This window comes from Oryzias latipes, chromosome 20, assembly GCF_053564925.1.
Source record: "Oryzias latipes strain Hd-rR chromosome 20, Olatipes_Hd-rR_3.1".
In the NCBI taxonomy this organism is placed as follows: Eukaryota; Metazoa; Chordata; class Actinopteri; order Beloniformes; family Adrianichthyidae; genus Oryzias; species Oryzias latipes.
The window spans coordinates 8955494-8969032 of NC_136256.1; the positions used below are offsets into that span (position 1 = coordinate 8955494).

Genomic DNA, 13539 nt, shown 5'->3' on the forward strand with positions numbered 1-13539 from the left:
TTTTACTTCGTTGAACCGGGAGTGATCGCTTCCATTATGATGCGAACGTAAGTTTTAAAGACTTTTTAAAGCAAACCAACCGACGAATTTTCTTTTTAAACGGACACAAACGTACAAAATGACATGTAGAATCGATTCTGATCGACAAACAACAAGTTTCTATCCGTTTCAGAGATCGTTTTTTTGTAGTCTATCCAACCGCGGTCAAGTGAGCCGACATCTGTGGAAGTGCGGTCACGCCAGCCGTCACTGACTCTTTGCATGCGCGTTTACATCATAGTTTACGGTACACACGTCCAGCGAGCTGGAAAGACGGCATAAGCGCTGATATCACCCATATCAGTTACCCATTATAGAAATGACATGTACTGTACTCTGAAATAAATGAGAGTTATTGCATGCCCTGTATGGTTATTTAATGTAAAAATGTTTTCATTTGGATTGCATGTCTGTTCATTCCATAATAAACCACCAGAAATAACGTGTTTTGTCTGAAATATAATCAATCAGACACATTCTAAAAGTATGATTTAACACTGACAAGAGTGTTTTGTGGGTTGTTGAGCATGACATGGAATGGTTCACATGTTCTATTATGACTATGTAAGAGGAAGCCTGAATTGGTCTAATATGTCAATATCTTTACTTTTCTACAGTCAATTTTCATCAAACTTGCTGTGATGATCATGAACATCATTACCAACAATAATCCAGTGAAAGTTTTGCGTCACCTTTGAAAAAAGTGGTATTTTGGATGGTTCACATGTTTTACTTTAACCACAAAGGCTGGATGCTTAGGAGAACTATAACTTTAATTTCTCTGATATTCTCCAGTCATTTTTCTTCAAAATTGCTGGGATGATCATGAACATCATTATTAACCATAATCCACTGAAAGTTTTGTGTCACCTTTGAAAGAAGTGGTATTTTGAATGGTTCAAATGTTCAACTATGACTATGTATGAGGGAGGATGAATTAGACTATAATGTCAATATCTCTAATACTCTCCAGTCAATTTTCATCAAACTTGCTGTGATGATCATGAACATCATTACCAACAATAATCCAGTGAAAGTTTTGCGTCACCTTTTGATAAAGTGCCCTTTTGAATGGTTCACAAGTTTTATTTTAACTATACAAGCAGGATGCTTAGGTGTACTATAATGTCAAAATCTCTAATTTTCTCCAGTCAATTTTCTTCAAACTTGCTGTGATGTTAGTAAACATTATTACCAACAATAATCCAGTGAAAGTTTAGCGTCACCTTACAAAAAAGTAGCATTTTGTAAGGTTTACATATTACACACTGTCTGTGAATGAGGAGACCCGAATTGTTCTATAACTTTAATATCTCTAATTTTCTCCAGTCATTTTTCTTCAAACTTGCTGTGATGTTAGTAAACATTATTAACAACAATAATCCAGTGAAAGTTTTGTGTCACCTTTTGATAAAGTGCCCTTTTGAATGGTTCACAAGTTTTATTTTAACTATACAAGCAGGATGCTTAGGTGTACTATAATGTCAAAATCTCTGATTTTCTCCAGTCATTTTTCTTCAAACTTGCTGTGATGTTAGTGAACATCATTACCAACCATAATCCAGTGGAAGTTTTGCGTCACCTTTTGATAAAAAGCCCTTTTGTATGGTTCACATATTACACTTTAACTACATTTGACGGAGCCTGTATTAGACTATAATGTCAATATCTTTCATTTTCTCCAGTCACTTTCCTTCAAACTTGCTGTAATGATCATGAACATTATTACCAATAATAATCCAGTGAAAGTTTAGCGTCACCTTAAATGTAGCAACTTTAGAAAGAGTTGACAGGACCAGATGTGATTTTACTTGGAGTTTCTTCATTTCTGCTTGATTCCATTCCATGTCATGCTCAACAACCCACAAAACACTCTTGTCAGTGTTAAATCTCACTTTTAGAATGTGTCTGATTGATTATATTTCAGACAAAACACGTTATTTCTGGTGGTTTATTATGGAATGAACAGACATGCAATCCAAATGAAAACATTTTTACATTAAATAACTATACAGGGCATGCAATAACTCTCATTTATTTCAGAGTACAGTACATGTCATTTCTATAATGGGTAACTGATATGGGTGATATCAGCGCTTATGCCGTCTTTCCAGCTCGCTGGACGTGTGTACCGTAAACTATGATGTAAACGCGCATGCAAAGAGTCAGTGACGGCTGGCGTGACCGCACTTCCACAGATGTCGGCTCACTTGACCGCGGTTCTATCCACCATCTTTGTAGTTCTCGTTGAATTATTCGAACATTGTTTTTACGGTTTTTAAACCACATTAACAAGCGAAACTCCTTTCTAATTGATTAAATACATGTCAGTTCACATATAATACCTTTTAAATGCCTGCTGACCCGTGAGTATTTCCACTGAAGATCAGTTCCAACCTATTTTGTACTTTTTAGGTTTTAGGTTCAATTTTCAGTGTTTAATAATCTCATATAGGACACATGTTAAATTTATTTGTGTATAAATGTTTTCAAATAGTCAATTATTAGTGTATGGCAGCCACTATGAATATATTTGCAGGAACACACACAGATCTTAAAATGGCTGCTTGGCCTGCTGATTGATTTTAAAGTTCTTAGTAGTTTATAAATATTTTTATGGTCTTGGGCCTTCATATTTATCTGATATGATTTTAAAGTATGAGCCCCTGTGGACCCTGAGGTCCTCTGATACAGGCCTTTTGGTTATCCCACACACGGCAAGGCCTCATTCAGTTGTAATGGACCTCCTCTATGGATTAGCCTCCCAAAGAGCATTTAGCATTTTATGTCTATTAAAGTTTATGTACTTATTTTTTTTTAATAAATGTTAATTTTTGTTATTTCTTTTACATTTTATTTGTAACTCCAGAGTTTTCCTCTGAGGGATCTTCCACACCAGTGACTGAGCCTTTGTCTCGACAACATAGAGAGAGGAGCTGTTTGCTGGTTTTTCCAGAGCACCTTTTTTTTGTAAGCCATTAAAGAGTTTGGTAAAGGTAAGTTAAATTTGCAGTGTTTAATAATCTATTATAGGACACATGTTACATTTATTTGTGTAGAACTATTTTCCAATAGTCTGAATATATTGTTTTATGTTTTTGATTATGGGTCTGTGTGGTATAAATGTATTGCTTTATGTATACATAATAGAAATGAGAATCTTATTTTAATGGTGGTTTCATTTTTATATCTTTTTTTTAGATGCCACGAAAGAAGGGATTTAATATGCGTCGCACCAAAGTGTGCAAGGTTCAGGAAGAAGGTAAAACTTCTGGTTGTGTGTGTCAGGAGCAAATACAGAAGCCTTTGATTTCTGGAATGAAAGTAAGATTAACAAATTCAAGTGATAGTACAACATCACTTACATGTTGTGTTGTGGCTGCAATCAACCATGTTGTTGCCCCAGTGTGTACATGGAGGGACGCTGATGTTGATAATATTAGAAATGAAGGTGTGCAGTTGGTTTGTTCATTTAATGGAAGTGATGGATGTATAAACAATTCCAAAAAGTTATTCAAGGTTTCTGAAAAGCTCAGTGTGTTTGGAAGAATTTGGGATGTTGCTATCAATGAGCCTGTGTATTCTAGTGATTCAAAGAGTGAAGATTTTTCACTGTTGTATGAAATGATGCAGGAGCGACTGATGGAGGAAGATCTGTGTTTGTTGGATTTGCAGGGTTTCGTTTGTGCTGTCATTCATCACAAAGAGTATTTTGTTGTGGTTGATTGTGGTGCACGAGATTCATCTGGAATGTTTTCTAATATTGGAACATCTGTGGCTGTTTTCAACAGTTGCTTTAATGACTTGATGTTGCACATTTGGAACTTGAAAAAGTCTTTGAATGCAGAATGGTTTGGCATTAGTTCAATGTTTGTGAAAGAAGCTTCTTGGGATGGGTGTAATAATACATTTGGTTTGGGAGCAGAGGATGCACGTGTGAATCAGTCAGTTTTGGGCAAAAGACAGACTGGTTTTATAAAAGAACATGTTCAGGAGTTAAATGACAAAATTGTGGTTGGCGAACAATGTAAAGTGTTAATGGAATGCAAAAATTCATTGAAAATTGGAAAAAAGGGCAATAATTTAAAAAAAAATCATCTTCAGTGATTTTAAATGAAAACAATTGTAACAGATTTGACACAGAACGTTGTGTAAGGGGATCTTTTCATCAAGGAGATCGGCAGCTTCAAAACAGAGGTGTGCAGTGCATGGCAATAGCCCTGGTGAGTTTGGCTAAACACACGGATCGTAGTGTTTTTGAGTGGGAGGCAACAGACTTGGACCATGTTGTGTTTCTTGGTGATCAGCTGTACTCCTCGGTGTGTGAAAACAAAATCATCCCTGGAAATTTGAAGTTTTTGTCAGTACCTGATTTGCCCATGGATTCTGAAATTGATGGTAAATTATTTAAGTTTGAATATGGTGAATATGTTTCTGGGATTGTTAATGTGAGTAATGGTAAATTTGTTGACAGTGGTGAAGTGATAACTCTTAAAAAGGGACTGGAGCACATGCTTGTCAAGTATAAAACATGTTTTTTGACCATAGGCAGTAGTACTTGTGCTGTTATTTCAGAAAACGGCCATTATGCTGTGGTGGATTCACATGCACGCAGTGGTACTGGAATGGCAGATGTAAATGGAAGAAGTATTATCATGTACCTTCCTAGTCTTAATGATTTATACAATTATATTTGTTGCTTGAGTATTTCACTTGCAGGGAAAGAAATGGCTTTTGAAATTGCATCCGTTGCTGCGACTGACAATGATCATAGTGAGAAAAATAAACAAAGTGTGCTTGAGAAGGATTGTAAAACTGGATTAAATACTGAGTCACAGTTTGGTTTTGGGTGCAGTTTAGATGTTCAAACTAGTTCCTTACCGTTGCCTGAAAGTAACAGAAAGCGTAAGCTTTTAACTGGGCAATGTGAATCAAAGAAGACAAAATGGTATGATGCTAATGAAGCTAGTTTGGATGTTGAGTTTATTGGTGAAGTTTCATCAAAGAAACTTGAGTTTTATCCTGTTGATTTTGATGTTACACAAGCATTGTGTAAACAACTGAATGTGCATTGTGAAAACACTGCATGTGCTAACCCTCTAGAGGTTGGCATGTTGGGAATTCCATGTCAAACTGATCATATAGTAGCTGATGGCAATTGCTTTTTTAGGGCTGTGTCCAAAGTTATTAGTGGTACTGAGAAAAATCACATAAAGTTAAGACGTTCAGTTGTTACACATTTACAAAAAAATGTTGGAAATTATAGTTCTCTTTTGAGATCTGAAAATATGTCTGTGGATGAATATCTCAATGTTTCTAAAATGAGATTTTCTGGTAGTTGGGCTACAGAGGTTGAAATTCAAGCTACAGCTGACTACTTGGGTGTGAGTGTGTATACGTATCACAATGAACGTTGGTTGAAATATGCCTGTCAACGTAAAGCTATCTCTAAACAAGGCATATATCTGCAAAATATAAATGAGTGTCATTATGAAGTTGTAACTTGCGTTCAAATTTTTCAGCAGCAGCGTTGTTTTGGGTTTTGTAAATCTATGGAAAATAATATTTTGGGTCATATGAGGCAATGTAAAAGGAACTCAGAAATGCTTTCAGAAGGAGATTGCAAGAGTGTTAAACATAGCAGGTCTGAAGTTGGTGATTGTAACGATGTTTTGTGTAGTGCATTGGTTAACAATGATCACCAAAACAGTGAAATTGTGCAAAGTAATAATTTAGTTGAAAGTGTTTTCAGTTTTCATCCATTGTCATTCGAGTCTGCAGTTTTGTTGTCAAAACATCTGGATTTGGATTTTGTGAAGCAGAATGAAGACATTCCAACTAATAATGTTACGCTTGGTTCTATTTGTAAGACAGAGGTCCTATTAAATGATGGCAATAGTTTTTTCCGAGCTATTTCTCGAGTCATTAGTGGTTCTGAAAAGTGTCATAGAAGAGTTCGACTGGCTGTTGTTAAGTTTATGCTAAAAAATAGTGACATTCATATGAAGTTGCTTTGTCAAGGATATGCCACAGTGTCTGAGTACATTCTGAAGTCACGTATGAAATATGTTGGCAGTTTTGTATCTGAGATTGATATTCAAGCTACTTCAAATTTTTTGGGAGTAGAAATTTTTGTACACAATGGTAGCATATGGAGAAAGTATAATCCTGTGAACAAAATACTTGGAAATCAAGCAATTTATTTGCGGGAATGTGATAAATATTTTGAGGTTGTTGTTTGTGTTCATTGTAGTGGTAAAGCTGGATGTGCCAATTGGTGTAAAAGCAATAGTATTTGTTCTGAGAAACCACTGCTTAGACGCCGTTCTTTTCAACCATATGTTACTTGTGATTCAGTTGCTGAATCTTCTTTTTCAAAGTATCTAAAAAAAAGGAAATCGTTTTACCAGAAAGTGCAGTATCAAATAATTGAACTGCATAAACAGAAGAAAAAAGATATAAGTAAAAGGAAATATGCATCTGATTCTTTGCATAGATCCAGAGCATTGGAATTGAGTAAAATAAATTATAAGGAAAATGCTATCTATAGAATGTGTGTTAAACAACGTAGTTCTGCAAAATATAGAACTGATGTATTACACAGGGATCGTGTTAAAAATTTGAGTAAAAACAAGTATAAATGTGATTTGTTACACAAACATAATGTTAAGGAAAGGAGTAAAAGAAAATATCAGAGTAATGATACTCAAAGAGAAAATGTTAAAGCATTGAGTTCTAGAAAATATCAGAGTAATGATACTCATAGAGAAAATGTTAAAGCATTGAGTTCTAGAAAATATCAGAGTAATGATACTCATAGAGAAAATGTTAAAGCACTGAGTTCTAGAAAATATCATCAAGATCCTCACTTTAGGAAAAGTGTGGTGGATGGGATCAAATATAAGCGACAATTGAATAAAAAACAGTTGGAAGAGTTTGATGTTGTTATGAAACAATTTTTGGATAAAGTTAAAGATGGACCTGGGTTTGTTTGTTGTGTATGTCATAGGTTGTTATTTGAACATCAAGTCTTACATTGTAAAAAAGAGTCGTACAGTAATGCAGGACTTGGACTTATCGCTGATCAATGTATCACGTCTGATTATTTGCATATCTGTAAAGGAAACTGCTCAAAAAATTGTGAATGGATGAAAACATCAAGAAGTAAATTGTGGATTTGTTACACGTGCCATGCTAAAATCAAAAAAGGTAAAGTACCAGCTGAGAGTGTTAAAAATAACTTAGAACTTGAACCTATACCAGCAGAATTGGCATGTTTAAATCAATTAGAACAACATTTAATAGCATTACATATTCCATTTATGAAAGTGTTGGCATTGCCCAAAGGTGGGCAGAATGGCGTGCATGGACCTATTACTTGTGTTCCTGCAAATACTGAACAAACAACTTATTTGTTACCACGCATGTCTATTGAGGGTTCTCTTGTGCCTGTGAAATTAAAACGGAAGCTTACTTATAAAGGACATTATGAATATCAGTATGTTGATTCGGAACGTGTTAAGCAGGCTTTACAGTTTTTACAAAGCCATAATTCTTATTATAACAACGTGAAATTTAATAATGATTGGATTAATGGTTTTTGTAAAGAAACATCTGATGTGGTAGAAAAAGATGTTGAATGCACTGCAAATGTTGACGATTCAAATGTTTTAGGAGATGAACTTCTGCATGATAGACAGCAGCATTGCATGTTCCAGGACACTTGTCTAATGCCAGTAGACATTGGTCAAGAGGCTTTGGATCAATATTTTGATCACATTTTGAATGTAGCTCCCGCTGAAGGCAATAGTCCGGTGAAGTTGTTGTCCGATATTACAAATGAGGCTAAATGTTTTCCTGTGTTGTTTCCTAAGGGTGGACCAACATTTCATGATGGAAGACAACATCCTTTAACTCTATCACGATATTTTAACAACAGGATTCTTAATGCTGATTGTCGTTTTGCACAAAATGTGGAATATATTTTTTTTGCCCAATATATGACAGAATTAGAAAAGGTCGTTTCAAATGTTTCGATTGCAGTAAGAAAAGGTAAGTATGATTTTAAAAATAAACGAGTAGTTACTGGAGAGTTGTTGAATAGTGATGATTCTATTAAAAGGATGTTGGAATTTGATGATGGGTACAGATTTTTAAAACCAATCAGAGGTACGCCAGCATTTTGGCAGGCGGCCCAGAAAGACCTCATGGCTTGTGTGAGGCAGCTTGGAATCCCCACATGGTTCTGTTCATTTTCTTCAGCTGATATGCGGTGGAAGAATTTACTTTCCTGCATTCTGAAGCACGAAGGTAGAACTGAAACTGTGGAGCAGTTGGAATGGGCAGACAGATGTGAGCTTTTGCGTCGTAATCCTGTCACTGCTGCTCGGATGTTTGATTTTCGTTGGCATTGTTTTCTGAAAGAGGTTCTTATGTCGCCTGCATGTCCTATAGGAAAAATTAAGGATTTTTTTTATAGGGTGGAGTTTCAGCAACGAGGCTCACCACATCTTCATTGCCTGTTTTGGATAGAGGATGCACCTGTAATTGACAGAAATACAGATGCTGAAGTGATTGCATTTATTGATCGTTATGTGACTTGTGAGTTACCATCAAATATTGACTTACTGGAAATTGTTACATCTGTGCAAAAACACTCTGAAACACATGCGAAAACATGTAAAAAAAAAGGAACTGTGTGTCGTTTTAATTTTCCTAGACCACCTTCTGCACGTACGTTCATATCACGTAGCACAAGTGCTGAAGAGACACAGTCTTGTCAATGTGTGTTATCAGAGAAAGAGTCTTGCAACTGTAAAGAAAATGCACAGACACAGCAATTGAAGAAAAAAGAGGCTTCTGCATTGATTGCACACATTAAAGCTGCTCTCTCAGCTGATGGGCCAACTTATGACAATGTTGAAGATTTGTTTGGATCTGTTGGGTTAAACCAAAGCACATTTGAAACTGCATATAACTGTTGTGCTCGGAAAACCCATGTTGTGCTGAAACGTCAGATCAATGAAGTTTGGATTAATCAATATAGCAAGCCACTGTTAAAATGCTGGAATGCTAATATGGATATACAGTTTGTTGTCGACGCATATGCATGTGTTGTGTACATCATTTCTTACATCTCTAAATCAGAGAAGGAAATGGGTTTATTATTGCAGTGTGCACAAAAGGAAGCAAGCAGGGATGGAAATGCTTCTGCCAAAGAGAGTCTAAAAACATTAGGCAGTACATATTTGCACAACAGAGATGTATCTGCTCAAGAAAGTGTTTATAGACTGACAAATGCACATTTGAAAGAGTGCTCTCGGAAAGTTGTGTTTCTTCCTGTTGGTGAAAATACTGTTAAAATGAGTTTACCGTTAAAAGTACTAAAAGAAAAAGCATCAAAGCATTCTGTTAGTACAGATGATATGTGGATGACAAGCATTGTGGATAGATATAAGAACAGACCTAAGAGTGATGATTTTCCTTCAATGTGTTTAGCAGTATTTGCTTCCGAATTTCGTGTGTTGTCAAAAAATGAAAGTGCTGCTAAGCGAATAAAGTTGAACAACAACACTGGATATGTTGTGAAAAGAACCCGCACACAACCTGCTGTTGTACGTTACGTTAAGTTCTCTGAAACAAAACAGCCTGAACTGTTTTATCAAAGCAATCTGCAGTTGTTTTTGCCATACTACAGCGATAGCCAGCTGAAACCTCAAGGTTTTGAAACGTATCAAGACTTTTTTCATAAGGGCACGATAAGACTTGGTAATTCAGGTCTGCAGTTGGTAAAGTCCGTGGTAACATTAAACAGAAGTAAATTTGAAATTGATGGTGATAAATTGGTTAATGCTCAGCAAGGGATAGATAATGCTGGTGTAGTTGAAGATGGCTGGTGTGAATTATGCCCTGAGCAAGAATTGGAAAGACTTGAGTGTCAAGAGTTGTTGCAGAACCAAAAAAGTGTAGATGATGAACAGGAATTTGATATTCCTGATTTAAGAGTTTCAGCTCAACATAGCCATTTCTTTCAACTGAATAAAACAAAAATGCCTCGTAGTGATGGCTTGGCTTTAATTCGCTCTTTAAATGAAATTCAGATGGATATTTTTTACCAAGTGAGAAAATGGTGTGTGGAAAAGGTTTTGGGAAAAAAGCCAGAACCATTCCACCTGTTCATAACAGGAGGTGCAGGGACTGGTAAAACTCACCTAATTAAAGCAATACAATATGAATCAAATAGACTATTGTCTCCTCTTTGTCGTCATGTAGATGACATCTGTGTTTTGTTGACAGCTCCCACAGGAATTGCTGCGTTTAATGTACAAGCAAGTACTATACACAACACTTTCTGTATTGGTAAAGATGTCCGCTTACCTTACACACCACTGGGTGAGGAAAAATTAAATTCTTTACGTGCCATTTACAGCAGTTTACAGATTTTGATAATTGATGAAATATCCATGGTAGATCATAATTTATTAGCATATATTCATGGGCGTCTGAGGCAAATAAAGCAAACTGGTAACTCTGCATTGTTTGGAAATGTTTGTATTATTGCAGTTGGGGATTTCTTTCAATTACCTCCAGTGAGAGGAAAACCATTGTATGTAGAAAATGTGGGTATGGATCTTTGGTGTGGTGTGTTTAAAATTGTTTGCCTGGAAACCATTGTACGCCAAAAAGATCAGGAATTTGCCAAATTACTCGGCAGAGTTAGGACACGATGCAAAGGTACTGAAATGTTAAAAAGTGATATCCAACAATTGAAGTCACGTGAAACGGGAGAAGGCAGCGCTGCTTTACATATTTTCCCAACTAATGGTCAAGTAAATCAACATAATTTAACCCATCTACATTCATCCTGTCCAGATTATGTAACTATTAAAGCTCAAGATTATGTAAATTGTAAGGAAACAGGTAGACAAGTGTTACTAAGTGGTAATCATTCAAACGCTAACAATACTTGTTTAGCAGGAAGACTTCTTTTGGGGAAAAATGCACGTGTCATGCTTTGTAAAAATGTTGATGTGGCAGATGGTCTTGTCAATGGTGCATGTGGAATTGTGACTGATATTGTCTATAGAAACTCTGACTTTCCACAAATTGTTTTTGTGAATTTTGATAATAAAGACATTGGAAGACAACGGAAGAAACAGTATGAAAATCATCCAGGGCTTGTCTCAGGTTCTGTAGCCATTGTTCCAGAAGAGGAACGACTCACAGGAAGAGGTGGTCTGAGACGTCAGTTTCCTCTAAAACTTGCTTGGGCTTGTACTGTTCATAAAGTTCAGGGTCTTACCATTGATAATGTTGTTGTGTCTTTGAAAAAAACCTTTGCTCCTGGGCAGGCTTATGTTGCATTAAGCCGCGTAACAAGTTTGTCTGGTTTAATTATTCAAGATTTTAAGGAACAGGCCATTTATTGTAACAAAACAGTTTCTGAATATGTGGCAAACATGCCTCAATATCTAATAAATAAAGAAAATCTCACTTCTAGTTCATGTGACTTTAGCATTTTCCTTATGAATGTGCAAAATTTAGAGTGGCATGTAAAGGACTTAGCTTTGTGCACAAAACAGTTACATGCTAACTGCATAGCTGTAACTGAAACATGGCTTCCAAATGCCCCTTTTACTGATGCATTGAACATCAGTGGCTACAATTTTTATAGTATGCCACGCTCACTGTCTTATAGTGGAGTAGATCCTAGACTGAATGTCATTAAAGGCTTAAAACACGGTGGTGTTGGAATGTACACCGTTGAAAATATCCTGTTTGAACATGTAGAGGTACAAAGTGTAGATATTGAATGTTTAGTGCACAGATTTATTAAATCGAACATAGTCGTGGCAGTTCTGTATCGTCCACCATCATATGCCATTTCATTATTTAGAGAGAACCTTAAGAAATTAGTCGATCTGTTGGAGCCCCTGGGTGATACCATTGCTATAATGGGTGATTTCAATGACAATCTAGTAAACTCGAAGACAATAACTGATTTCATGGCACATAAAGGTTTTATTCAACTGGTTTCTGAAAACACAACGTTAAAAAATACGATAATCGATCATGTGTACTTAAAAACAACAAAATATAAAGTCGAATGTACAGTTGTACAAACATACTTTAGTGATCATGATGGGATTCTTTGTCGTTTTAAACATGTAAGTGACTGTTGATGATTGTGGCGAAGGAGAAAGGGACATCTTTATCTCTTTTAAGTCACAAACGTCTGACTTAATATAAAACGTCAAATGTTGAACTAAATACATGCTGGTGTCAGTTATTGTGGCGAAGGAGGCGGGGAGAAATGACGCATCTGCGACATTTTTATCTCTGTTAAGTCACAAACATCTGACTTAATGTAAAACGTCAAATGTTGAACTAAATACATGCTGGTGTCAGTTATTGTGGCGAAGGAGGCGGGGAGAAATGACGCATCTGCGACATTTTTATCTCTGTTAAGTCACAAACATCTGACTTAATGTAAAACGTCAAATGTTGAACTAAATACATGCTGGTGTCAGTTATTGTGGCGAAGGAGGCGGGGAGAAATGACGCATCTGCGACATTTTTATCTCTGTTAAGTCACAAACATCTGACTTAATGTAAAACGTCAAATGTTGAACTAAATACATGCTGGTGTCAGTTATTGTGGCGAAGGAGGCGGGGAGAAATGACGCATCTGCGACATTTTTATCTCTGTTAAGTCACAAACATCTGACTTAATGTAAAACGTCAAATGTTGAACTAAATACATGCTGGTGTCAGTTATTGTGGCGAAGGAGGCGGGGAGAAATGACGCATCTGCGACATTTTTATCTCTGTTAAGTCACAAACATCTGACTTAATGTAAAACGTCAAATGTTGAACTAAATACATGCTGGTGTCAGTTATTGTGGCGAAGGAGGCGGGGAGAAATGACGCATCTGCGACATTTTTATCTCTGTTAAGTCACAAAAATCTGACTTAATGTAAAACGTCAAATGTTGAACTAAATACATGCTGGTGTCAGTTATTGTGGCGAAGGAGGCGGAGAGAAATGACGCATCTGCGACATTTTTATCTCTGTTAAGTCACAAACATCTGACTTAATGTAAAACGTCAAATGTTGAACTAAATACATGCTGGTGTCAGTTATTGTGGCGAAGGAGGCGGGGAGAAATGACGCATCTGCGACATTTTTATCTCTGTTAAGTCACAAACATCTGACTTAATGTAAAACGTCAAATGTTGAACTAAATACATGCTGGTGTCAGTTATTGTGGCGAAGGAGGCGGGGAGAAATGACGCATCTGCGACATTTTTATCTCTGTTAAGTCACAATCCTCTGACTTTATGGAAATGTGGTTTCTTTTCCTGCATCTTGAATACATATTAGGCATTACAAATTTACATTTTTTTTCTGTAGTTAGCAATTGAGTAAAGAATCAAAATGCTTTTTTTTTGCATATTTCTAAATTTCAAACCATCTGATGTACAAACATATTCGAAGTA

General features: G+C 36.2%; 2 protein-coding genes across 2 annotated transcripts; both read left to right on the plus strand.

Moving 5' to 3' along the window:
- Positions 1-2970: 2970 nt before the first annotated feature.
- LOC144988285 (uncharacterized) lies at positions 2971-6565 on the plus strand. Its single transcript, XM_078938555.1, has 2 exons — positions 2971-3035; positions 3241-6565. The coding sequence occupies exon 2, from the start codon at positions 3241-3243 to the stop codon at positions 4144-4146; it is 906 nt and encodes a 301-aa protein (XP_078794681.1). The 5' UTR covers positions 2971-3035; the 3' UTR covers positions 4147-6565.
- On the plus strand, positions 4248-12365 carry LOC144988284 (uncharacterized). The gene has a single exon (XM_078938554.1). The coding sequence runs from the start codon at positions 4248-4250 to the stop codon at positions 12219-12221; it is 7974 nt and encodes a 2657-aa protein (XP_078794680.1). The 3' UTR covers positions 12222-12365.
- Positions 12366-13539: the final 1174 nt, after the last annotated feature.

Excerpts from the sequence above, each read along its gene's own strand:
- LOC144988285 (XM_078938555.1), top strand. The coding sequence starts at position 3,241 with ATGCCACGAAAGAAGGGATTTAATATGCGTCGCACCAAAGTGTGCAAG.
- LOC144988284 (XM_078938554.1), top strand. The coding sequence starts at position 4,248 with ATGGCAATAGCCCTGGTGAGTTTGGCTAAACACACGGATCGTAGTGTT.